The sequence below is a fragment of the Hippichthys cyanospilos genome, chromosome 12 (assembly GCF_059441005.1).
Source record: "Hippichthys cyanospilos isolate Australia breed blue-spotted pipefish chromosome 12, RoL_Hcya_1.0, whole genome shotgun sequence".
Classification (NCBI taxonomy): Eukaryota; Metazoa; Chordata; class Actinopteri; order Syngnathiformes; family Syngnathidae; genus Hippichthys; species Hippichthys cyanospilos.
This window is the reverse complement of record NC_142380.1, coordinates 10,099,019-10,121,982: the sequence shown is the minus strand read 5'-3', so window position 1 is coordinate 10,121,982 and position 22,964 is coordinate 10,099,019. Positions and strand designations below refer to the sequence as shown.

The 22,964-nt window shown below is 39.5% G+C and overlaps 1 protein-coding gene across 1 annotated transcript in view; it reads right to left on the bottom strand.

Moving 5' to 3' along the window:
* dnah9l (dynein, axonemal, heavy polypeptide 9 like) overlaps positions 1-22,650 on the bottom strand; it is a 28,447-nt gene extending 5,797 nt beyond the window's left edge. Inside the window, exons 1-51 of the mRNA XM_088428672.1 lie at positions 22,546-22,650; positions 22,197-22,421; positions 21,889-22,107; positions 21,203-21,370; positions 20,963-21,088; positions 20,767-20,874; positions 20,559-20,690; positions 20,323-20,483; positions 19,944-20,100; positions 19,016-19,161; positions 18,825-18,941; positions 18,611-18,749; positions 18,437-18,529; positions 18,031-18,225; positions 17,599-17,676; positions 17,336-17,468; positions 17,141-17,268; positions 16,052-16,200; positions 15,831-15,981; positions 15,571-15,702; positions 15,320-15,497; positions 15,020-15,220; positions 14,323-14,488; positions 14,149-14,251; positions 13,923-14,060; positions 12,997-13,098; positions 12,761-12,922; positions 12,607-12,690; positions 12,164-12,273; positions 11,918-12,080; positions 10,586-10,709; positions 10,234-10,376; positions 9,812-9,973; positions 8,605-8,664; positions 8,355-8,528; positions 7,762-7,908; positions 7,416-7,529; positions 7,176-7,319; positions 5,785-5,967; positions 4,638-4,739; positions 4,419-4,553; positions 4,163-4,336; positions 3,109-3,241; positions 2,780-2,882; positions 2,562-2,684; positions 1,936-2,140; positions 1,653-1,817; positions 782-922; positions 535-705; positions 347-469; positions 66-259 (exon numbers count right to left, since the gene is read on the bottom strand). Coding sequence (XP_088284798.1) covers positions 66-259; positions 347-469; positions 535-705; positions 782-922; positions 1,653-1,817; positions 1,936-2,140; positions 2,562-2,684; positions 2,780-2,882; positions 3,109-3,241; positions 4,163-4,336; positions 4,419-4,553; positions 4,638-4,739; positions 5,785-5,967; positions 7,176-7,319; positions 7,416-7,529; positions 7,762-7,908; positions 8,355-8,528; positions 8,605-8,664; positions 9,812-9,973; positions 10,234-10,376; positions 10,586-10,709; positions 11,918-12,080; positions 12,164-12,273; positions 12,607-12,690; positions 12,761-12,922; positions 12,997-13,098; positions 13,923-14,060; positions 14,149-14,251; positions 14,323-14,488; positions 15,020-15,220; positions 15,320-15,497; positions 15,571-15,702; positions 15,831-15,981; positions 16,052-16,200; positions 17,141-17,268; positions 17,336-17,468; positions 17,599-17,676; positions 18,031-18,225; positions 18,437-18,529; positions 18,611-18,749; positions 18,825-18,941; positions 19,016-19,161; positions 19,944-20,100; positions 20,323-20,483; positions 20,559-20,690; positions 20,767-20,874; positions 20,963-21,088; positions 21,203-21,370; positions 21,889-22,107; positions 22,197-22,421; positions 22,546-22,635 — 7,274 coding nt within the window. The 5' untranslated portion in view covers positions 22,636-22,650. The remainder of the gene's footprint in view (positions 1-65; positions 260-346; positions 470-534; positions 706-781; positions 923-1,652; positions 1,818-1,935; positions 2,141-2,561; positions 2,685-2,779; positions 2,883-3,108; positions 3,242-4,162; positions 4,337-4,418; positions 4,554-4,637; positions 4,740-5,784; positions 5,968-7,175; positions 7,320-7,415; positions 7,530-7,761; positions 7,909-8,354; positions 8,529-8,604; positions 8,665-9,811; positions 9,974-10,233; positions 10,377-10,585; positions 10,710-11,917; positions 12,081-12,163; positions 12,274-12,606; positions 12,691-12,760; positions 12,923-12,996; positions 13,099-13,922; positions 14,061-14,148; positions 14,252-14,322; positions 14,489-15,019; positions 15,221-15,319; positions 15,498-15,570; positions 15,703-15,830; positions 15,982-16,051; positions 16,201-17,140; positions 17,269-17,335; positions 17,469-17,598; positions 17,677-18,030; positions 18,226-18,436; positions 18,530-18,610; positions 18,750-18,824; positions 18,942-19,015; positions 19,162-19,943; positions 20,101-20,322; positions 20,484-20,558; positions 20,691-20,766; positions 20,875-20,962; positions 21,089-21,202; positions 21,371-21,888; positions 22,108-22,196; positions 22,422-22,545) is intronic.
* Between the last annotated feature and the right edge of the window lie 314 nt (positions 22,651-22,964).

Here is a 22,964-nt window from a genome sequence, read left to right as displayed (position 1 = left end):
AGGGAAAAAACTAAGTATCAGGGTGAGACCATATAGAGTCTATATTATAAAGAAAAGCTCCTCACTTGACAGCGTACGTCATGCGATCAGGTCTCAGAGCTCTCATCATGATGAGTTTCTGTAGGGAACTTTTGCCTTTCCATTCCTGAGGGAACTTCTCCTTCTCTGGACACTCGGATTCCACCATCTTCTTCCAGCGCTTTGGAGAGCCTTCAATATCGCGGTCCAGACCTCGAAACTCATCAGTGAAACTCATCACCTATGTAGACAATCATAAAAATCACATATGCTGCATTCACTGTAATGTATTTTGTTTAAATTTTCGGTGCAGAACTTCTCTCTGTACCTTGATGGCGCTCCATGTAGCGTTGGAGAGAAAATCCAGAGGGCTGACGTAAGAGTGGTCGATGTTGAAGCGTAAGAGAAAGTCAAGCTCGCGCACATCTATCTTCTTACTCATCAGGAGCAACTTTTGGAAAGGGATATTAGTGGTATTAATGATGCATGTTCTGAAACAAATGTGCTCACATATACCTGGAATGCCAGTTGTGCAGTGAAGGTGAGCTTATCCCTCTCGAAAAGCCCCATGCTGATGTAGTTGAAGGTGGAGTAGGTAACACAATCTATAAGCGCTTTAACTCTACTGCTCACATCTTCACAGGCCTCCACCGTGGCCACTGCTCTGTGGAAGACCACGTTGAATGCCTGAGGACCAAGGAAGGTTCCTGTTTGCAACCACCAAGTGTGTAATGGAGTCACATGTGTGTTATGCTTACTGTACCTTGAGGCTGAACTGGTACATGGGGTTGATCTTATTGAGGTCGTTCATAATAAAGTAGAGCAGTGACGCTCTGACAGCAACCGGACGATAATGTTCCCTGGCTTCGTTGATCTTCACCTCGTTGATTTTAGCTTCCACCACCTGGGAAGGAGCATGCGTATTAGCGCTAGTTGATTTGTTTTCCATTATTCTTTAGACTTCCAGAGGGCAAAATACACTGACAAAAAAATCTGAAATTGTTTTCTATAAGATACAGGGATAAATAGAGGAAAAAACCCCACAACATCTATGATTACATTTATTGATAATTATTTAAGATTAATTATTCAAGATACGTGTCAAAACCATTGAGAGAACTAAAATTGTCCAAATTCTCAGAATTTCAGCCTCTCAACAACAAATATTCTCTAATTTATTCAATCCTCTATGAAAGCAGACTGATTATAATTGTTTTATCAAAATTAGATATTTACAAACATTTGTTTTTACTTCTGGAAACAATTATTATTCTAGATGTATTTTCTGACAGGTTATAGGCTAAACCAGCAATGCAATAATTATAAAACATTTTATTTTTCTGCACTATTTGTCTGACAATGTTATCAGCTCTTGAATGCTGAATGAAAATTGCTTTTTTTTTTGCTCATTTATCTGGTTAGAAAATTCATTGTCTTACAGTTCCCCTCATGCTAACAAATGGTAACAAAGTGCCTCGTGAATCAAGTAGCCTTGATGAAAAACTGTGGCCCCTCCGGCTTTAAATTGCCCATTCCTGCCTGATGTAATCTGTCTCATTCTGAAACGATAGGCTCCAGTGACCTGTATGAGAACAAGCACCTTAGAAAGTGAATGAATAGTTCTCAACCACTACCTTCATTTCAATCTCAGCAGCAGTGTGCTTGGTGCTCTCTAGTTTTTCCACCAGCAAATTGTCACCCAGAAAGTTACTCTCCGCTGCAGACAGCCTGGTCAGCAACTCATCTTCCAGGAGTTTCAGCTCAATTTTAAACATGTTCTGCTGCTTTGTCAGTTCACTCTGCAGGAAGAGAGAAAAAAAAAAGAAACTTTCTGTAGCAACACAGACAGCGATATTGTAAGTGAAAAACTGAAACAAAATGTGAACCTCTCGTAAGAAAATAGAATTGCCATTGTACCTTGAGATGTTCAAGGTCAGGCCTCTCCTGGTTAACGACCTGGGCGAGGAGCTGGTCCTCTAGCCCGTCTCTGGTCACAGTAAAATTAATAAGAGTGGTCTGGGCCTGAATCTCCGGCTTGTAGTGAGGATTGGCCAATTTGGTATGAAGAATGAGTCTGAATCCAGGATGAAAGAAGCACTCCTTGTCGCCAACCTTGATGCAACTGCAATACAAGTTCAAAACACTCAACACGGGAAAGCAAAGCATGTTATTTGTACAGGGCCATTCATACGCAGGGAAAATCCTAAATACTTCACAGGCTATAGGCAACATTAAGAGCGGAAAATGTTATAAATAATTTAAATAATTGGTCTTGATTATTATTTTTTTAAATCACAAAAACCTGTCATTTGAATGCGTATAGACATTTTATGTCAATATATGTCCAGAACCAACTTTTGTCGACCATCAGGCGGAGTGTAAATTTCTATTGTTTGACTCAGAATGAGCCAATCTAAATATTCTAATGCTAGTGCGATGTGGTACAGTTTTTTGGTACTAAGCAACAGCATTCTGGAAGAATTGCGGCTGGGGGACTCATGTGTTTAAAAAAATGGCATACAGTCACAAATCATGAGTCATACCTGCCCTTTTTGATTGTGTGTCGACCCAAGAGCGGGTCAAGAACTGGTTCAATGGTCTCCTCGATGTTCTCGATGAGAACGGTATTTCCAGCTACAACGGCTTGTTCGATCACGTCCACATAACTGAAGTTACATGGGGAAGTTGGATCAATTTTAAAGCGCAAAAACACAAATTGTGTGTTGTAATGTGAAAGAAGAAGAGGGAGAAGCAAACATACCCTTTTTGACTCAGACTGACAACCTTGAGACTGTTACCATAACGACTCTTGATCCACTTGATGCCCTGGAGTTGAGGGTCAATGAGAAGAGGCCAGCGTTCACCTTAGCAAAACATACAGCACACCCATTTATTAGCCACAATATTTCCTGAAAATATATTATTGGTAAGATAATATTCAAGACCATGAATGTCTAACTCTATTTTCCCTTTTTAAGTTTATTTGGCTCCTCGTAGACATCTGTAGAAGCATGCATGCAAATTAGCCGGTAACTACGGTTGCAATGGTAACCATGGTGAAGATTAAGTGAATCTTGAGGCATCTCTCACAATTAGTGTGGATAGTAGCATTCTGAGTGGACATTTCGTCTCCTGGCAGGCCTTCGTTGTTCCACTGGGCTACCATGGCATCATCAGTCAGCATGCTCACAGGATCCAAGTCTGCCGTCATGGGAATGGGTATCTTTTGGAGAAGGAATCAACAAACAGGATGAATGCTTTGGATGGGCAACATTATTTAATGCTTAAAGTAAATAATGTGCAGGAGAAAATGCAATTTAAGTTTTATTTCAGTACTATTCATTTCCTGTGGGAGCCGAATCTGCTCAACATCCGGCACAAATACGGATGTTTACGTAGTTTCATTTTAAAAGTTACTCGACTGCTCATTGAAAAAATAAAAACCCTGTGTGCTTTGCAAAGCCATGTTCAAACACTGTGTTATTTTTACATCTTTGTCGTGTTATCTCAGAGTAAAACACTTTGCTCCACTGCCGCTCAGTGTAACTTATAATTTATAATCTATAACATAACTATGAGTGATCAGTTTGGAGAATTTGCTCAAAGACCATAAAAAAAAAAATAATTTGATAATTTGGTACAACGGCGGTATATTCAGAAAAAGAATCATATTAACCACTGGGTGTAAGGGCGTTTTTCACTAGCCTGACCTTAATATCACTGTACTTGGGCTGACTTTGAAAGGTTCCTAACATCGTCAAATATAAGTTTATATTTACTTTAAACATCTCACAATGTTCAGTCTCCGAGTGTTTATTTTTTTGTACGCTTATTCTTTGATATCACGCATCAAAAACATCAAAAGCCCGAGTTGGGTCAAAATTTTCCCCAGGGGTTAAAGGACCAAACAAAGCTACCAAACAGTCCTTGAAACACATTTTTGAATGTTTGCACATTAATTCCAATATTTTACTCAAGTAAATATCTGCTACAAACTTCATAGAGAATATTTGTTGAAAAATGTGATTAATTGCGATTAATTATGGAACATTTTGCGATTATTTAGTTAAAAGTACATGGCAGCACAAAGGTATGAAGAGATAGAGAAGGATTTTTTTTTCTTCTTTTAAACATAGAGAGAGACCTTCTGGCTGCGCAGAAAAGGCCTCCAGAGGTTATCCACTAGCTCCCTGCGGTACTTCTTGGAGAAGGAGCCAGCATATGAGATGAACGCTGCAGTTAGAAGGACATCTCCACAAAGCGTGGCCTCCTGTTCATGGTACTGAGCTACGGAGTGGGCCCAACGCACATTTTCACTCTGTCAGAAAACACACAGGCAACAAATGAAAGAAACAGTAAAGTGCAGCTACAATTTTTACAAACTAATTACTGTTCGCCACCTGCAATCCTTTGACAAGCCGATTGGCTAGTTCAATTGTCTTGTTGGTGCGGTTCACTTCTTCCTGAAAACGCAATTTCTCTGATGTGGCTTGCTCGTATTCTTTGGTCAGAGCTTCCAGATTGCTATCTAACTCCTGAAAGCAGATCATAAAATGGTCATAATTTTTTTTCTCATTTCAAGCAAAGCTTGCTCGGGTCAAATGTTTAGTGAGACCCACAGCCAGTTTCTTCCTGATGACCTGGAGCTTCTCTGCAGCCTCGGCGAGGTCAGCGTTGGCTTGCGACAGACACTTCCTCTTCATCGCCACCTCACAGAATACCTGTGGAGAAAATGATATTCTTTGCTTGCCGGAATCCAAATACAAGATTTCTTTCAGTGAATAACGCTTAAGATGTACTCACAAAAATCTGTCCATAGCAGCATAAGAATTGGAAAGAGGAAAATATTCACACACATTTAAAAAGCACAGGACCATTATAGATGCTTAATACTGCACTGAAAAAAAAGCCCTCCCCAAAATTCTTGAAAAAGTGGGGATAAAGCAGCCACTAAAATTAAATTCAAATATTGAAAAAATATGGAGTCTACTTTAATTAATCTGTTACTTATGCAACCATGACACTGCCAATAAGGTGTAAATCTTTTTTTGACCGGTAAAGTCGTTCAACCGTAATTAAGGATTATTATGATTTATAAAACAATCAGCATGATGTTTTACACCATTTTTTTCAGGTTAAAATATTTAAGATGTTAACGTTTGATCTCAAGGAAGAAAGTACAAGCATGTTCAAATGTAAATTATGTTTGAATGTGCTTGAATTTGTTTCAAAATGCCATGAGGTGTGGAAAATTATAAACCATATCCTTATGGCAAAAAATGCTGCATTTGAACATTTAGTTTACAAATACTGTCCAACACATTTTAAGTAGGTTCAAAAATACTTGTAATAAGTTAGAGCATTTGTTTGAATGTTTTTAAATAAGTTCATGCTCACTTGTAAAAATGTATTTAAAGACATTTGAGTGTACTTGTGAATCCATGTGCTATCCTCATGCTTCTGTAGTTACTGTGTTGACAAAACCCAGCAACAATTTATGCAATACAAGTTTTAAATGCTGAAAGCTAATACGTACTTGAAAACATTTTAGTTTTAGAAAAACAACTTTTAAGACATACCCAATGGAATATAAAGGGGTAAACATTTTTTAGCCACATCCTTTGCTTTATTTCAATGGACATTGTGCTGCTCCTTCTGGTCTGCGCCCAAACCCTGACTTGGTTGCTGAAAAGATTAGTAGGTCCCTCCCCCAGGCCTTTGGTCCATAAAATGTATTTTTCTCAGTTCTGCTGACAATAAACAAACCTCATGGAAGCGGATCATATTGATCACCCAGGCACAGAGTCCCGCAGCAGCGGAAGATTTGTGATGCACAAACTCAGGGTTGAAGTCAGGGTCACTAAGGTAGTCGTCCCTCACAACCTTCACTGTGGCCTCTGGGATGTGCTCTTTGTCAAAGTTCACCAGAGCCTGCAGGAAGTCATCCACCTGGACAAACAAGGTGCAGCAGCGGGAGGACGCTTGATTCATTACACTCCTTGGGTGGATTGTGTTGAATTAATGGTCAAATATAAAAGAGAAGTTGAGGGATTTTATGGTGGACTTTATTCACTGCTGTAAGAAAGGCACTGTGGCCTATCTGATCATGTATGTACAATCCAGGGTTGCCTCTAAATCCTTATTTGGTGATGTTTATGAGGATTCCCTTGTCGTGATTTTTGGGGGGGGTGGGCTTATAGCAATTGAGTTTAAAGTGTTGGGCAGTGAGCCTCCCCTCAGAGAACTTAATACAGCCCTTACCTGCACTCAAAATGTTTGGTTATTTATGTATTTTAGGCTTACAGTAAATCATCTGATTTTACATTGCCGCATCGAGAACTCAATTTCTTATAAAATATAGGGATTTTTGGCGGCTGGACTCCTCAGGAGGAAGTGAAATGGCTTGTTCACCTCTCACCATGTGGACCCGTTATGTTCTAGAGCTCAAGGCCACGACGAAGGAACAACAACGAAAAGGGCTAACGTTTTAGCGACAAATAATGGCAGTCAGAAGCAGAGTGAATGAAGAAGCCTAAAACTGGTATTTTACTGATATTTAAATGAACTGGAGTAACCAACAAAGCCAAAGACAAGTCAGGAGAGCACACAAGCAACACCCATTCCTCCCATCAAATCGGTCCCTGTGGAAAACCAGTATGAATTATTTTCTACAAATGTGCTCCCAAAGTCACATTTTTTCCACTTGGACATTTCCTACAGTAAAACATTGAGATAATAAATGAAACGTTCCTGTTTATTTGGCCAACAGGGCAAAATCTCTTGTCCGCAACCCCAGAATGAAACCAAACATTAAAAAAATGTGAATGTCTCCTCGTATGAAGTGTATGAGTATTTATTTCTGCACGGGCGGTACGGGGTGGTGTAGAGACGGTAGGAGAGCCTGCTACCTGTGACATACCTAGTAGACCTGGTCCTTATATGCTCGGACGGGATTGTGCTGACAGCGCAGAATAAGCGAGGAAGTCTTTGAAATGTATCAATGAACGAAAATAACACTTTGGAAGTGTTAGGGTGAGAAATCAACATTGTGACATGCTTAAAATGTCCAAAAAGTTGAATTTCCATGATACGGTCCTTTAAAATGTATGATTCCTTCCAATGATCAACATGCAAAGACATCTGTTTAAAAGGATCACCTTGCTCATGACCACTTTGGAAGCCTTCCAACTTCGATCTTTGGGGATCTTGCCTTGAGGAGCTAGTAGCACCAGAACCGCTGCTGTGACGTTGGTGACAATTACCGGAGGGTTTGGGAATGTCCTCAGTTCAGTCAGATTCAACTGGATAGTGGAAACAAATAAATGCATGTATAAAAATACATATATATTCACAAAAGGAATGGAAGGAGTTTTAGTGTATTTCTTGCTTCACGCTACCCTGTTGAGGGTATTGAGGGCTGCATCGGCGGCCTTCAGGGCCGGTTCAGCCTTGGCCAGGTCCTCTTCTGTCTCTCGCTGTTGTTTGCTCACCTCTGCTTGAATTGCTTCCACCTAAAGAGACATGGTAGATTTCAGCAGGCTGAAGAAAGAATCCATCAATCCATTTTCCACAGCATTTATAATTTGGGTCATCATTGGTGAGCTGGAGCCTAGCGCAGCTTACTTTGAATGGCAGACCCGGATACACCCTGATCTGGTTGTTAAAACTGCATAAAATTGAGTACATGCATACTGGCAGTTACTGGGATGGGAAAATAAAAATCACATACAGACATATTTTTACCTTTTGCTCTTCAGCATCAGCCACAGCTCTCTCTTGGTTCAGCTTATCTGTCTGTTGTCCTATTTTAGCGATGAGAGACTCGATGTCTGTATTCCTCTGACATAGCTCTACTTCTTGCACCGCAAGCTTGGCTTTAAGATCTTCCACCTGGAAAGTTTGAGAGGGAAAAAAAAAACAATGAACAAAGCTAGAAACACATATTACAATACGTCACTTTCAAAATAGGGCCGTGTAGATTGATCCATGCATTGAAAGAATCAATATTGTATCGATACCAAAGTTAGTATTGATCCTTTAAATTTATTTACTCATTTTACTTACTCACATGCCAGCCTGCCATGCTATACAATAGCTACAATGGTTTCTATTTTCAGTATTATTTAATAATTCTGGCACATAGCTTTTTATATATTTTAATCGCAGTTTCTGGTTGACAACATTGTACAACATTCAGTATATTATGGTAGAGTTAAGAAGTAAAAAAACAAAAAACAAAAACAAAAACAACCTTCGCAAGTCACAAGTAGGTGTCATGTGATACATCGTCAAGTTTAAATCAAACAAAAACAGCTTTTATGGCATTTATTGCTGACCTGGGACGCAGTGCTCTGCAGCTTTTGCAGGCCATTCTCTAATCTTTCCGTCTTTTGACAGAGCTCTGTTCGTTTCTTGGTCAACAGGTTGGCATAAAGCTTCATGAATTCCAGGAAACTCTTTGGTGTGGTGTAGTTGAAGTGCTTCTCATTTTGCTGGTACTTGACACTCACCTGTGATGAAGCGAAAAGACGACAAACAGGGGTGTAGTCAGGAATAAAGATCACTTTTGCTTTACAAATAGCTTGCCTCATTGACACTGGTGTGGGCGTAGGAAATGAAGTCACTGATGGGCATCCTCACGTTATCCTGCAGAGGACAAAAGTGGCTTTTAAATTATTTAACTTGTTGACGCCAATTAACTTCACGTTACACCTTGATCATTCATTGTGAGTCTATACATTTAAACGCTTGCATGGTTTTGTTGGAAATTAAATGTTGCAGAAAATATTGTCTTTATACAGGTCTTAGCAAACGGCAAACCCATTCAAATGTAGCTGCAAGTACATTCAAAAGTTCTACAAAATAAGTTTAAATGTAATGCACATTTGCAAACAGACTTGAAAATACTGTACCTTCAAATGAATGTCTAGGCTAAGTTTAAAAAAAAAAAATCCTATAATGCAACAATGTGCACACTAGTTTAAAAAATGTATATTTATTTATGATTTTATTATGTCCATTCCACATTCTATTGACTTGTAGATGCACATGTCCTGTGGTATTATGGGACAAATTGCTATCTTTTAGCATTTAGCCTGAAGTTGCTTACGTAACGTTACTAGCAAAAACTTTTGAAGGTTTTAAAATAAGTTCAAATGTACATGAAAATACAATTAAATTTACAGTATGAGTTGATTGTGATAAAATAATTTTTTTCCCCTATAATACCACAATGTGCCTATGTGCAAGTGCACATCTTTTTTTTCATAATACCACGGTGGTTGGACATATACAAGTCAATACTCCATTGCATTATGGGGCAAAATGTTTTTAGCTTTTACCCTACACTTGCTCACGTAAACTTACGGTATTTACTTGCAAAAGTTTTGAAGGGTTTTAAATATTGCCACGGTGTGAACGCACAAATTAAAAAAAAAAAAAGATTGGTATTTACAAGTATAATGTAGTTCAGCATATTCAGACATGTAAAATATACTTGCAATATTGTATGTTTGCACGTATCTCCAAGTACAGTATGTATAAATGAATTTGCCAGTCAAAGTGTTTACTCCAGATTTGCAGTGCCATGCTTTTTAATAGATTTGATTAAATCAAGCATTTGATGCTGCAGTACTTATATTGATCCACATCATTTCCTATAAAACTTTGTAAAAAAAAATGTTGGTTAGTTATTGATTTCAGAGTTTCCTTAGTAGTTCTGATTAGTCTAAATAACATCATATGCTGTGAAAAATATGCTATAAAAAATGAGGAAAAATGACATCATAAAGACCTCTAAGCCAGGTATCTTCTCAATAAAAGTAGTGCTAACAGACTGCAAAGCGAGTTGAGGCCATGGGTGGAACCAGTCGATGGCCGTGCAATTCACGAGAGCCGGAAACTTCCGTGCCCGCGTCCGCAGTGTGAAACCCACAGGGGAAAAACACAACACCACCTAGACGATGGAGGTGGAGCAGAAAGCAGTAAATTGAAACAAAAGGTAGTATTTGGTATATCAGAGTTCCTCTAATATTACAGGAGGCAATGGGAAAGAGCAATGGCATTAAAAAAAGAAAATCAATAGGTGATAAATGCGTTCGTAAAACAGGTTGTTCTTGGCACCAAGATGGCGTCAAAGTCTCCTTTTATGTCGAAGAAAATCAGCTCGTAGGTGAACGATGGAATACTGTACAATTCATATGAACTATGGCAGACCTTGAGCTGCCTTCGTATTCTTTCAATAAAGAAATTCCAGCAGTTGTCTCTGGAATCCATAAGTCCTAAACCTCGCAGCTCCATTCGCATTGCTGTTATGATTGTGTCCATGTCCTCATCACTAAACAGGTCTGGGATGTCCCCTGAAATACACATATTTAAAGTCACTTTTTTTAATGATATTATGGAAATGTGTTATTGTTCTTTAAGCTTCTCTCTGTGGCGATGATGTACATGTTTATTTTTACAATCACTGGATACTTTCGAGCAACCATGCATTCAAATTCAATACAAGACTTATACTGGGAGTTATGCTCCATCTGATGCATTTTTACCAAAGTACAAGACTAACCTGAAGCCAGCATATCATTGATGAGGACAAGGAAGCTTTCATCAGGAATCTGGGCATCCGTATGAAGGAACACAGTGCCAATGTTCTTCACTCCGACCTTCATATACAATGCTGCTATGTCACTCTGGATGCATGGGCAAAAGATTGTTGTTATTCTTTGGACAACCATGAGATGACGGGACACATGCAAATTACAACCACACCTAAAACTCTAACTTCCAATGTCCCAATGTCAATAAACATCTCAAGGTGCCCTATTGTGCCACAAACAACATAGTGTGATGCTTAAGAAAGAAGCGAGGAAAATGGGTGTGAAATCAAGGTGTGAGCCTATATATTTGAGACAGTTTTGGCAATGATTGCCCCATTAAGTCTTTTACTCCAAATCTCGTATAAAAACGTGGTTTGAAAAACTTGCAATCACTCCCAATCCTGTACAAACACTGTTTCATAAAACAAACGTCTAAGATGGAATCAAAAGAGTCAGTGAAAAAAATTGTATAAACACACTGTAGATACTATGACAATATTTTGCGGTAATTGGGCATATTTTTAAAAATCACAAGTTCATTTGGTGGAGGAGGAAGACTCAGGTGTGGACGGAAGTCATGGCAGTAGTTCAGTTCAATTGTTTTGTTTTATGTACAAATCAATTATTTTGCTCTCAAAAGCCCTTCTTGTCGTGTTGTTATTTTTTAGAGGAAAGTATTATTTAGATGTGTGAGATGTCACAGAAGCAATAAAATAGTAGCGTCAATGCTTTTACAAACTCGTTTTGTCTTTTCAACAGAAATGCAAATTTTGACAAACAACTATATTGTAATGCCGTTTGCTGCAGAACGTAAACTGTAGAAACATATTTTTTTTAAGCTCAAAGCCTAGTCTTTTTGTGGGTATGTTTGTATAGCAAAAGAATAGAAAGATCAGGGAAAATCTATTCAAACGGCTGGGAGCGAAGGGGATTGCTCCAGTGAAAATGGCTGGGAGGGAAAGAGTTAATTAACTGTATTTGTGCATTTCCTCAGAGACTCTGTGTGCTTTGCATTTTAGCTACTGGTACATATGAAATTATAAAACATAAGTATTATTGTAAATAAGGATTATTAAGTTTGTGTAAACTTGTTAACCTGGTCCAATTACAACTCTGATGTCATTCCATTTTTGCATTATACTTGAACAAGTTGTACTGTACTTAAGAGGTTAAAAAATTTTGAAGCTGTCAACTCTTGAAAATGTATGTGAACCGGGGTTACATTTCCAAACACCTTCGAATTCAAACGCTCTCAACACATTATTCAATCTTTTTGTCGATAGAACGTGCGTGTGTTTTACTTTGAGGTCAGTGAAGCCGTAGCCTTTACGCAGCGTGATCTGGAAGACTTCCAGCACGCTGAGAAAGGCAGCCAGCCGACAGAGACTTTGCTTGCCACTTCCGCCAACCCCCACCAGCAAGGCGTTACCATAGGGAGCCTCCAGAATGCGACTGATTCGACATCTGCACACATAAAACATACACAACAGCGTCAGTGTATGTTCTGTGGCTCTCATACATGCACACGTATAGGTTCGTGGTCTTACACATGCTGAATAGCTTCTTCAAACAGCACCAGGTCCATCACGGCATGCAACTCATTATAATGCTCCAGCGCCTCAACAAGCATCTTTTGGAGTTTCTCCCAGTCTGTTGCCTGAGCAATAAACAAGCTTGTTAAATGCATCACTTTTGTAATTGCTTCCAGATACTCGAATAATTTTAATTTCTCATGAAGAGTCCATTAAATTAAAATCAAAGCATGCGGAAAGGTAATTAGTTTGCTAATGAATGCGCATTCTTCTTCAGTGATTCAGCTAGATTAGATATGACAGCAGCCTTGGTACATCAAGGCTTTGCGAATATAGAGCTTGAAATCTTCACGAAAATAAATTAATTGAAGTCCAAATCAATTAATCGCATCATGCTTGACAGACAATAAATGGATGATTGCAAAAGAACCCCTGACCTGAATACATCTGCGTCTTACCAGGTGATAGCGAGGCTCCCCTACCCCTTGAGCAAAGTGACAATACACCAGAGGCTGGTGGATGAAAATGGACTCATCTATTCCCTGGAGATGTACGGCGGAAACAGTGTTTATTTGCGTCGCTATCATTCGCTTTACATTCCTTGTCAAATACCTCAAAGTATCTCTTGCCAACGTCCAGCAAGATTTTGTTAAAGAGCTCCACATCCTTCTCTTCCATCAGTTTGTCCGAATACACCCTAGAGCTCTCGTGAAGCCACAGATGAACAAGGTCCATGGGGTATCGGATGCACTCGGGTTGGGCAAACAAGATGCCCTGTGCTCATAGAAGCATGGATGCAACAATTACTGTAAAATGCGGTTCAATTGCAACACATATTTTAATATTACCTGGAAGATATTGGCTAGGTCTCGTAGATTGAAAATGTAATGGAAGCGGATTGCAGTGGGCAGAAAGTTCTGACTGATTTTCTGGTGCAAAGAGATGGCAGCCTGGAAGGATTGACCAAAAAAAAAACAAACTTGACGTAGCAAAATAAGACATCATAAACACACATTCAGTGCAGTGAAAAAGGATTTGCCCCCTTCCTGATTTCGTTGTTTTTTTTTTGCACATTTAATACCTGCAAAGGTTTCATTTCATCAAACCACTCTCAACTGGATTTAAATCCGGACTTTGACTTTGCAAACTCTAAAACCTTAATTGAGTTCTTTTTGAGTCATTACGGGTGGAATTGCAAGTCTTTTTTGGATCATTGTCCTGTTGCATGATCCAAGTGTGCTTGAGTTTGAAGACACAAACGGACATTCTTTCTTTAAGATTTTAAACTGAAGACTTACTCATTTCTGTTGAGCACAGCAAGTTGTCCTGCTCCTGAAGAAGCAAAGCAGCCCCAGAACATCACACTGCAACCAACATCCTTTACTGTTTATTGGTGTGACATTAATGATAGAAAACTCTCCTGTATGGCTGTATTGAAACAATTGTGATAAAAAAAGAATGGTCCACAACTCCCCCACAGCTGTGTGAAAGACTCATCACCAATTTTTGCAAATATTTGATTTCAGTTATTGCTGCCAAAAGTGTCTGAATTCACTATAATGTTCAGGGGACAATTTATTTTTTGTTGAAGTCAGTTTGGATTCCTTCCCCCCTTGGTAGATAAATCTATCATTCAAAAACTGAATCTCATATATCCTTGGGTTGTGTCAATGTGCTTTAAAATTGTTTTGAAGAAATGAAACCTTTGCAGAAAGCACAGAAATCGGTAAAGGGGCAAAGACTTTTCCACAGGACTGTTCGGCTGAGAAAACACCTGCATGAGAGGTCCGACCGAGCGCGAGACCCCATAGCTGAATCCACCCTGCAGGAAGTGAGCTGATAAGATACTGGAGAAGATGGTGGCCAGCGCATCAGCACCAGGGAAATGTACTGAAAAGACTGAGAAATGTCTCTGTATGAACAAAGCAGAGTAGGAAGTTATAATACGTACTGATATACTGTACACGTTTTTTCTTTTTTTGTTTTTCTGCAGTGTGCACCTGTAATCGAGGGTTGATAGAAAAGCTGCCGGCTGTTGGATTCATACAGGTGATATACTGGCAATTATGAATCTCTTTCAGTACCAGCTTTTGTCTGTCATACCTGCGAAGAATCAAACTGTCAGTTGGTCCTGCATGTTGAGAAGAAAGCTTTTAGACATGTGAGTGTTTCACCAGTGGTTATAGTCCAGGTGCTGGCGTATTAGTGTGTGAGGCTGGACAGTCCCATACATGTCCACCTTGGGCATGTTGAGGTCATCTATGAAGTAAATGAGTCTTTTTGTGGTAGGAGGGCCAAATTTACGACCGACTTTCTTCTCCAGCGGTTTCTCCAAGACACCTAGATGTTAGAAAGTTGATTCATAATAAGTGTATCATAAATTCCGCTTTGGTGTGTTATTGTGGCCACAGTTTGAAATGTGTCCATTCTTTTTTTAAATTATTGTGTCAAATAGGTTTTCCGTCAAAAAATTTAACAGGTTTTTTGCAGGTATCAGGAAATGTAATTTTATGCTTTTTAATGCATCTTAACAAATTTACTGTCCATGTTCAATTGCATATACACGTTGGTGAGAGGAACAGAACATTGTTCTTTTCAAATTAAGAAGAAGTTCATTGAAATTTGAAGCAGTTCATGTATTCCAATTTATATTACTGTAATTACTGTAGATTAATAACAGAATAACAAAAAATACAAACAAACAAAACTTTGAACTTTGACCCATACATCTATTCCCCTCAATTGCCTGAGCAGAATATATCAAACATTTAAACAACTACCAGAGACTGGGTTAAAAAAAATGAACTCCAAATATACAGAGTAGACTGTACACAGAGACTGATAAAATGGGACATTATCATTGAATCTTACGTTGCAGCATTGCTGAGGTGGTATAGTAGTTAAAGGGAACTTTAGCCACCATGTATTCCTCCTTCAGTTTCAAGACTTTATCAGATACTAGGATGGTTTTCCCTACTCCTGCGTTGCCCACTAACATGATGGGTTTGCCTTTGTTGAGTAGTAGGTCCATAAAATAAGTCAGGCAGATGGTTTCTGGGGTGTGGACAAGCACTGTCTGAAAAAATAAAAAAATAGGAAAAAAGGTCCTTTTTCAAATTATTGGTCATACTTGTATAGGAATTGGATTCTTTTTGTGGACATCATTGGTACATGCCTGCAAAGGCACATCAGGCTCCAGCTCAAAAGAAACCATCTTCTCGCTCCAAGGTGTAAATTTTTTTGTCTCAGGATCAATGAAGTAGTCAAAGACAGTCCCTTGCGAGGGGAACTTGACAGCTCTCATTTCTTTTGACCACCAGCGGCTGAATTCAGCCCGATAATCGTGCAGCTGCGCCAGTAATTGTGGGCAAAAAGTTAAATCTTAATACGATACGTTCTTATTGCAACACGTCAGAACCTACATGATCTTGGAAGAGAGCTCCTCCGAAGGCCCACACACAGGCGAAGACAAAGTAAATCTCGTATAGTTCTCTGGGGGAGTCGGGAGGAGCGTTGTCATCTGTCAGCAAGCAGTCCAACAAGGAACACAGTGTCTGTTTGATATATTACACAAGAATACAACAAGGACATCTTCAAACCTTGTGCATTGCCACATTTAAATTGGTGCGTAGTTGTATTTAGATCTGGACACAAGACTACTCAAAGGGCACCACGACCTTACTTGCACCATGCTGTTTTCCGGAATCGGCGTGATGGTTTTCAAGTTGCAGCGGACTTGCTCCAGACAGTAGGGAACATACTTATCAAACAGAATAGTGAGGTTAGCTCGTTCTGATTGGGCCTGCCGGGTCTCTATCCAGCTTGTCACAAACCTGAAGACAAAGTGAGCTTTTGACCCAACCATAGCAACGTGAAGTTGAGGAAATTGTGTTTGTGCCTTACGAAGTCCAGCCCACATCCTGGGGGTTGACATAGAGGATTCCCGCTCTAGACACAGTAGCTGGGGTAGCAGCTTTCAGGTGGGATATCTCAAAGAGGAGACGCATGGAGGAGGACAAACTGATCCTCTCATTACTGGCCAGAGTCAGTACCTTGATAAACAGAAAGGCTTTTTGAGCAAAGTGAATCATTGTCTTATGTTCTTGTCCTTGGAATGGTTTTCTTGGACTTCAAAAATTTGAAATATGGATTTTTGTTGAATTTTTGATATCAAATCAATATTTACCACCCCTATTGCTGCGGTGAAATTCACCCTCATGAGCTTCTGGAACAAGACCTCGCCAACCAAGAAACTCACAAATAAAAATGAGCTTACTGCAGTGGAGTCATCCACACATGATAAGATAGGGGCATGATGTAGAGCGATCTTTGAAGCAGTCACGTTGCACCTTGCTAAAGTTCAAGAACCCATATAAACAGTGGAACAGACTGGGGTGAAAACGCCTCCAGTCAGAGGCAGTGAGTAAACTGTTCTTCCTTGCCAAAAATGTATTTAAAAAAAATGGGGGGGGGGGGGGGGGGGCAAACACAAACCTCAGGTCTTGCATGGAATAGAATAGAATGGAATGCCTTGATTGTCTGTATAGCTGGTATACAACAATTGACAGCACCTTATCCAAATAGTTTTGTTTGTATCCTAAGAAGTAATACGATTTGCAATGATTCTCTTTAACAGTTTAAAAGTTTGCACTTTATCAAGCTCCTACACTATGCCACTATGCTACATCTTCTTTAAAAAAAAAAAAAAAAAAAAGTAGTACGAAGAAAAGTCAGGAAAAAACAAAAATTGAATTTTTTTTTGTGGGTCATTCTGCTTATCCATTTACATGTGCACACTCATAATGCTGTCACGTTGGGGCTACTAGAACAACAGAGGCTTTCAAAGAAGTTCTATTGGAAGCAGAGCCTGTTGAGATCAAATTAGGCTACAATAAAATGCCCTCCCTTAGGTGAAAGGAATAATCTAACAAAGGGAGCTCAGATGTTATGAGATGATATGTCACTGTGCTCCTGTAAACAAGAGACACTGACCTTATTGTCGTCCATAACTGTGTTCAATGACTCGATCCACATGGGGTCAATGTCCCCGTCTAAAACGATCCATTTGGGGCCGTCGTGAGTGACTGAGGTCAGTTCTCTCATGGTAGTTGAGAACACGCCTAGAGCGGAGAAAACACCAACAACGTCAAAACTCCACTTGTATGCAAAATTGTGATGTTCCCTTACCATCCTTCCACTCTCTGGTCGCAGGGTGCAGGTATCCAAACAACTCATCTGTGGTCACAGCTTTTGGGTTGATGTCATTCCACACTGGTTTCATCTTCATGTTTGCACAGGTTCTATGGAGGGTCTTCAAGATCTAAAGAATAAAATGCAAGGCGCATCTAAACACAGTAAAATGCAAACGAATAATATAAAAATAGAAGTGATTTTTATCGACCAGTAGTACACCGATAATACATCAATGTGTTCAGTGTAATTGAGTTAACCTGGCTTTTTCCAGTTCCTGGTCCACCAACGACAAATACAGAATGCCTGACGGTCAGCAGCTCCTCCAACTGAGTTACCTGGAAACACAAATTGTATTTTCATATTTGAAAGACACCTCTGCTCTGTAAAAACAAACAAACTAAAACTTTTTTTTTTTATTCATGTAATAGATCAGGCAGTTGTGGTATTTACATACATTTTGTTATTTGCTCTCACCTTCGCAAAACATTCAAAAGATGGTTAACTGATGATATTGTATGATGGCAATGTGAACATGAATGGTTGCATGTTTATACAGTATATGCCGTGTGATTGACGGCAACCAGTTCAGAGAGTACCCTGTTGCTCGTTCAAAGTCAGTTAGGATACAATTCAGCTTTTTCGATACCCTTAGGACACAGCGTATAGCAAATGAATCGATCGAATTGTACCTTCAGAATAAAGTTTTCTTCTGGCTGAAGGCTCAGCTCACTGATTGACTGGCGTACCGCATTTTCCAATTCAGGGTCTCTTTTACGGGGAACATCCAACTGAGGGAAGAGGTCACCAATAAGACCCAGAAATATTGGTACATCATTGGTCACAATCTTTGGTAGATTGAAGTCCCTTAACGCCCGCATCAGCACCTGAGGAGAAAAATGATACTCTTAACCATTTAGCTTAATTATGGCTCAAGATTTTATTTTTTTTATTCTGTTGATGTGTTGACATTGAGGTGGAGACAGGAAATGACCAAAAAAGGATGTGAGAAGCTCTCAGATCTTAACCTACCAAGTCGAAGATATAAGTGAACTCAAAAATAAGAGCGTACAGTTCTTGTCTGAGTAAATGAGGCACCTGTTCCTCAGGTCTGCAACGCTCCTTTCGTTTCAGTGAGCCAGCTACCACCAGAACTGATTTGATGGCTCTTAAACCCCAATCATAATGATCCTGATCCAGGGAAAATACAAGCGCTATTATTATTCGACACAGGCTGTTGCTATTTTCAAGATTTAAATTCTAAATATGTACCTGTTTGGACAGCAGTTCTTTACACAGTGTATACAAGCTAATGAACTTGCGTGCCAGCAGACGAGCATCTATGAAGCCCTCTGCAACCAGCATGATTTCACAGATGAGCTCAAAGTCTGGGATCACCATGGCACAAGGCCTGGAACATCAGAAACCCACTTTCTAATAAGTGTTATGTTCGCCAAGAACTTCAAGTTTTGCCCAAGCGACAGACCTGAAGAGCGCCTTGAGGTTCTCTGGGAGCTCGGCCCTCCCTGCATAACCGGGGTTCAATGTGATAAAGATTCCTACTGTTGGCTTCAGCTCAATTTCCTCACCAAGGAAATGGAACCTATATACAAAGCATTACATGAAATAATAAAACATCACATCCTAATGAGACAGCATTGGTAGATCTGCATTTACCTGTGTTTTTTATTGCGGACCGCGTCCTGTATGGTCTTGACCTGCACAGCGACCACGGAGAGAACTTCCACTGAGATCCTGTTGAATTCATCAAAACAGCCCCACACTCCAGTCTGAGCCAGACCTTTATAAATGTTCCCAATAGACTGGATGAGCAGAACATGGCAAATATTAGCAAATGAAAATGCTAGTTTTTCAGTATATTACAAAAGTAAGGAATCCCTCACTAGCATTTTTGAAAATATTTGATACAATCATTTCATGAGAAAACAATGAAGGAATAGCACTTTGCTAAAATGTAACCTTGCATACTTATTAACCCTCAAAGTAATTCCACACACAGCAATTATTATCGAAAGTGTATCAAAACTGAAATGAGACAAAGACTTTTGGAGGATAAGGCGGACACAAAAATAAGACTTTGGGAGGTCGAGACTAAAAATCAAGATTACATGTCTCAAAAAACAATCACAAAAAATCCATTACTGTTTTTATTTCATTACATTTTCAACAAAAAAACAAATTGTGCTCTGCTTTGTTTGAAATATTAAAATAAATCAAATCCAAGCAATTTTGTTGTCTCACTTCTACAAATTATCCAATTATCACAGCAGGAGTGGTTGTCATGACTGGTCTTAATATTAAGTCTCACATGCCCTGTGCGTGACCAAGACTAGACTTTAACTTAGATATTTCTTCAATTGTGATGAGACAGACACCCTCAAAGATTTAATTTAAAACCATCTCGAGACTAAGACCAATCCTGAGGATTACACACGATCAACTACAGTGTACTGACTACACTGTAAGCAATGTGTCATTTTTTTTCCGTTATTCCATAAAATAGATTTTTAGAAAGACATCAGTCATGTACTCAGTTGTGTGAGATGCTGCAAGGAAGATCAAACACCTGAAGACAGTGTTTTACCTTGTAGTCCATTTGTTCTGAGCAGTTGAACACATAAACCATAATGCCCAGGGAACGTCCCAGATCCTTGGTGGTCTCTGTCTTACCAGTACCAGCTGGCCCAGAAGGAGCGCCACTCATGGTCAAATGGAGGGACTGGGTCAGAGTTATGTAACACCTGACAGGAGCAGGGTTGATGAAATAAAATCAACTTAAATAGACATAAAATAATTGTTCCTAATATATTGCCGATAACAAAAATTTGCAAACAACTCCTCTGTGTATTTCAGTATGAAATTCTGCATCACTGCAAAGTACAACCAAAAATACTACTCATGTTGTTTATTGTCAATCGAAATAAAGACATGAGATCTGCAATCTCATGTATTAATATTTGTACCTGTCAGTGAGAGGAGTGATGACCAGCCGATTTGTGTTGCCCAAGTATTCATAACTGAATCGGAACTGGGCGTCACAGATATCAACGTAACAGTGTCGTGTTTCATCGTCCCAGCGATGACGCAACTGGGAAAGCCATGCAAATGCTTGTCCTGTTGTCACCTATACGTAAAAACAACATCATCAACAGGCCATTCAAGATGATTCCATTCACTTGATATCATTTAAGCGTTTAACCTTTTGCGATATTAGATTTGCCACAACATCACGGGCGTGGACGTCAATGGTGCAGACGGTCATGATTTTCTGTCTGTCTCCGGGCGTCAAATCCCCTAGCAGCATGTGTATCAGTGAGTTGAGCTGCGTGATCTGGCAAATCAACAAATATAATATTAGTTGGTCAGGCAAAATCATCTGATTTAGTTTATTCTCATCTTTTGCCAACCTGCTTTTTATTATATTCTTTGAGAGCTGTATCAAATCCTTCCTCCACCCTAGCAAATGCAATGCCCACGTCTGTAGCCCACCAAACCTGACTGCCAGTCAACCCAACCTAAAACAGAAAAACATTCACGCCAACACAAAAAGTGAGTTGCTACACAAAGAGAGTGGTTTGTTCTTCTCATTAAATTTTGTGGGACCTGTGCAGGGTAATCAAAGAGCCACTGGTCACGTGGTTTGTCCTCATAGGCAGCCACCGCCTCTTGGATCTCTTTCTGAATGGTTCGACGCATGGCGATCTCCAAGTCACCCAACCAGCACTCAGCCTGGAGTAACAAATACAATATGTGAATTGGATGTATGAGATGAAACATAAATCAGCAGTACTATACTTGTTTTGATTTTGCTAATCGTATTTCAACGGATGTAGCTTTTAATACCTGTCCTTCACAGACACATGGCTCAGAGAATGCCACAAATTCTCTCTCCCGGCTATACATCCCTATGGCAACTGCCTCCCGCTCCACCACTGCTTCTTCACCTTTGTGTGACTCCTTGAAGCGAAGATCTGCTATGTTGTCGAAAAGCTTTAGCAAGTGTCTGGTCACCTGAAAAACACACAGTTCATCGCTGCCATGATTGGCATTTTCTTAGATACTGAACTTGCTTGAGGGAATTCGATGCCACGCTGAAAAACCTACCCGTATTGGATCTATCAATGAAGCATCTTTAGCTTGTGTCCCTTCTGTTAGAGGTCTCAAATTTTCTATGCTCACCCTTTGCTGTCCTACATTTTGTCTATTTCATCACCTATGAAGTTTTCTATATGTTGCAGTGCAACAACACATGACTCCAAGTACAGTCAGGTGGTACAAATATAGAATTAAATCTTCTACAGACATTATGATGAGTTGCTGATTAAGTTAATTTTGTGTGTGGCTTGATCTCTCTTGATTGTACTCTGGGAGTGATATTTCTATCTACGGTTAAAACTCATTTTCATCCAAACATTGTATTCCAGAGTCCTACAGCATTTCTTATTTAGAGTATTTTAGAGTCTTATATTTTATCATTAAGGATCGATCTTATTTCCTATGAGGAGTCTCCATTTGATTTGATATCTTGCCTGTTTGGGTTGCGTCCCTTTGGACACTATCTCCAGCAGGTCAGAGGCAGACACAAAGTAAAATCTGGGGAATGTGAGCCTCTTGGTCTCCAGGTACTCAGCCAGGGCTTTCTCACACACAGACAGTCTCTGCTGCAGTGCTTCAAGGTTCTCCAGGAAGCCCAGTCCGTTGGTCACCTCTAAAACATTACTGTTCTGGACTACCTCCGTCATCAAACTCTAGGCAGAAGAGATTCAGATAAAGGGCAATGTAATAAGAATAAGATATAAAGTATGTGGGACAATGGTAAGTTTTGTGCATTAGGTACCTGAAAGTCATTGTGTATGCCTTGAAAGCGCTCAGCATCACTGGCTAGCTGGCAGCGGATATCATGGCTATTGGTGAAGATGCTATTAAGGTGGGCCCAGGTCCTCTGCACCGACATCCATAAGGAGATGACTAGGTCAGCCACCATAAGTTTCCTCTGCCATACACTCACTTCCGGCTGGAAATATTCCACGTACTTGCTCATGAGAATGTTTTGCAGCTGCACCTGAAGAGAAATTCATCGTGTTGGTTTGGTTTGGTTGATTTTTAGTCATTGGTTGTCAAAGCGTAACTTTCTCATCAATTATGTCATTCATCATGTCAATTTATGCAATAAAATGAAGACTTACCTGATTGTCTTCCAGTGTTTCTATCAGGTTCTCATCTGCTTTGAGGAGAGGAATTCCAGTACTAGTGTGTGTGTCATATGACAATGACATGAAACTCCATGTCTGTTTTATCTCGGACAAAACCTGTCAGAGATAAACATTATATTTCATAATGATATGTCTTATTAAAAAAATAAAGTGCTGTATTGTTAAAACTGCAAGAATTAGTTCCTTGGGATGTCGAAATAAGCTGTTCTCTGCTCTTGTTTATCCTTAAGATGTTTTGGTAGTTTATTTTTCCACATCAACTATATCTAAGCACACGTTTGTGTAACTTACTAAAAAAAATGCCTGTTTGACTAAATTGGGATTCCTTGTTACATTCCAATTTCTAAAACTTCAGACTCAGTCTCTCGTTACGATGACACTTTTACATAGTT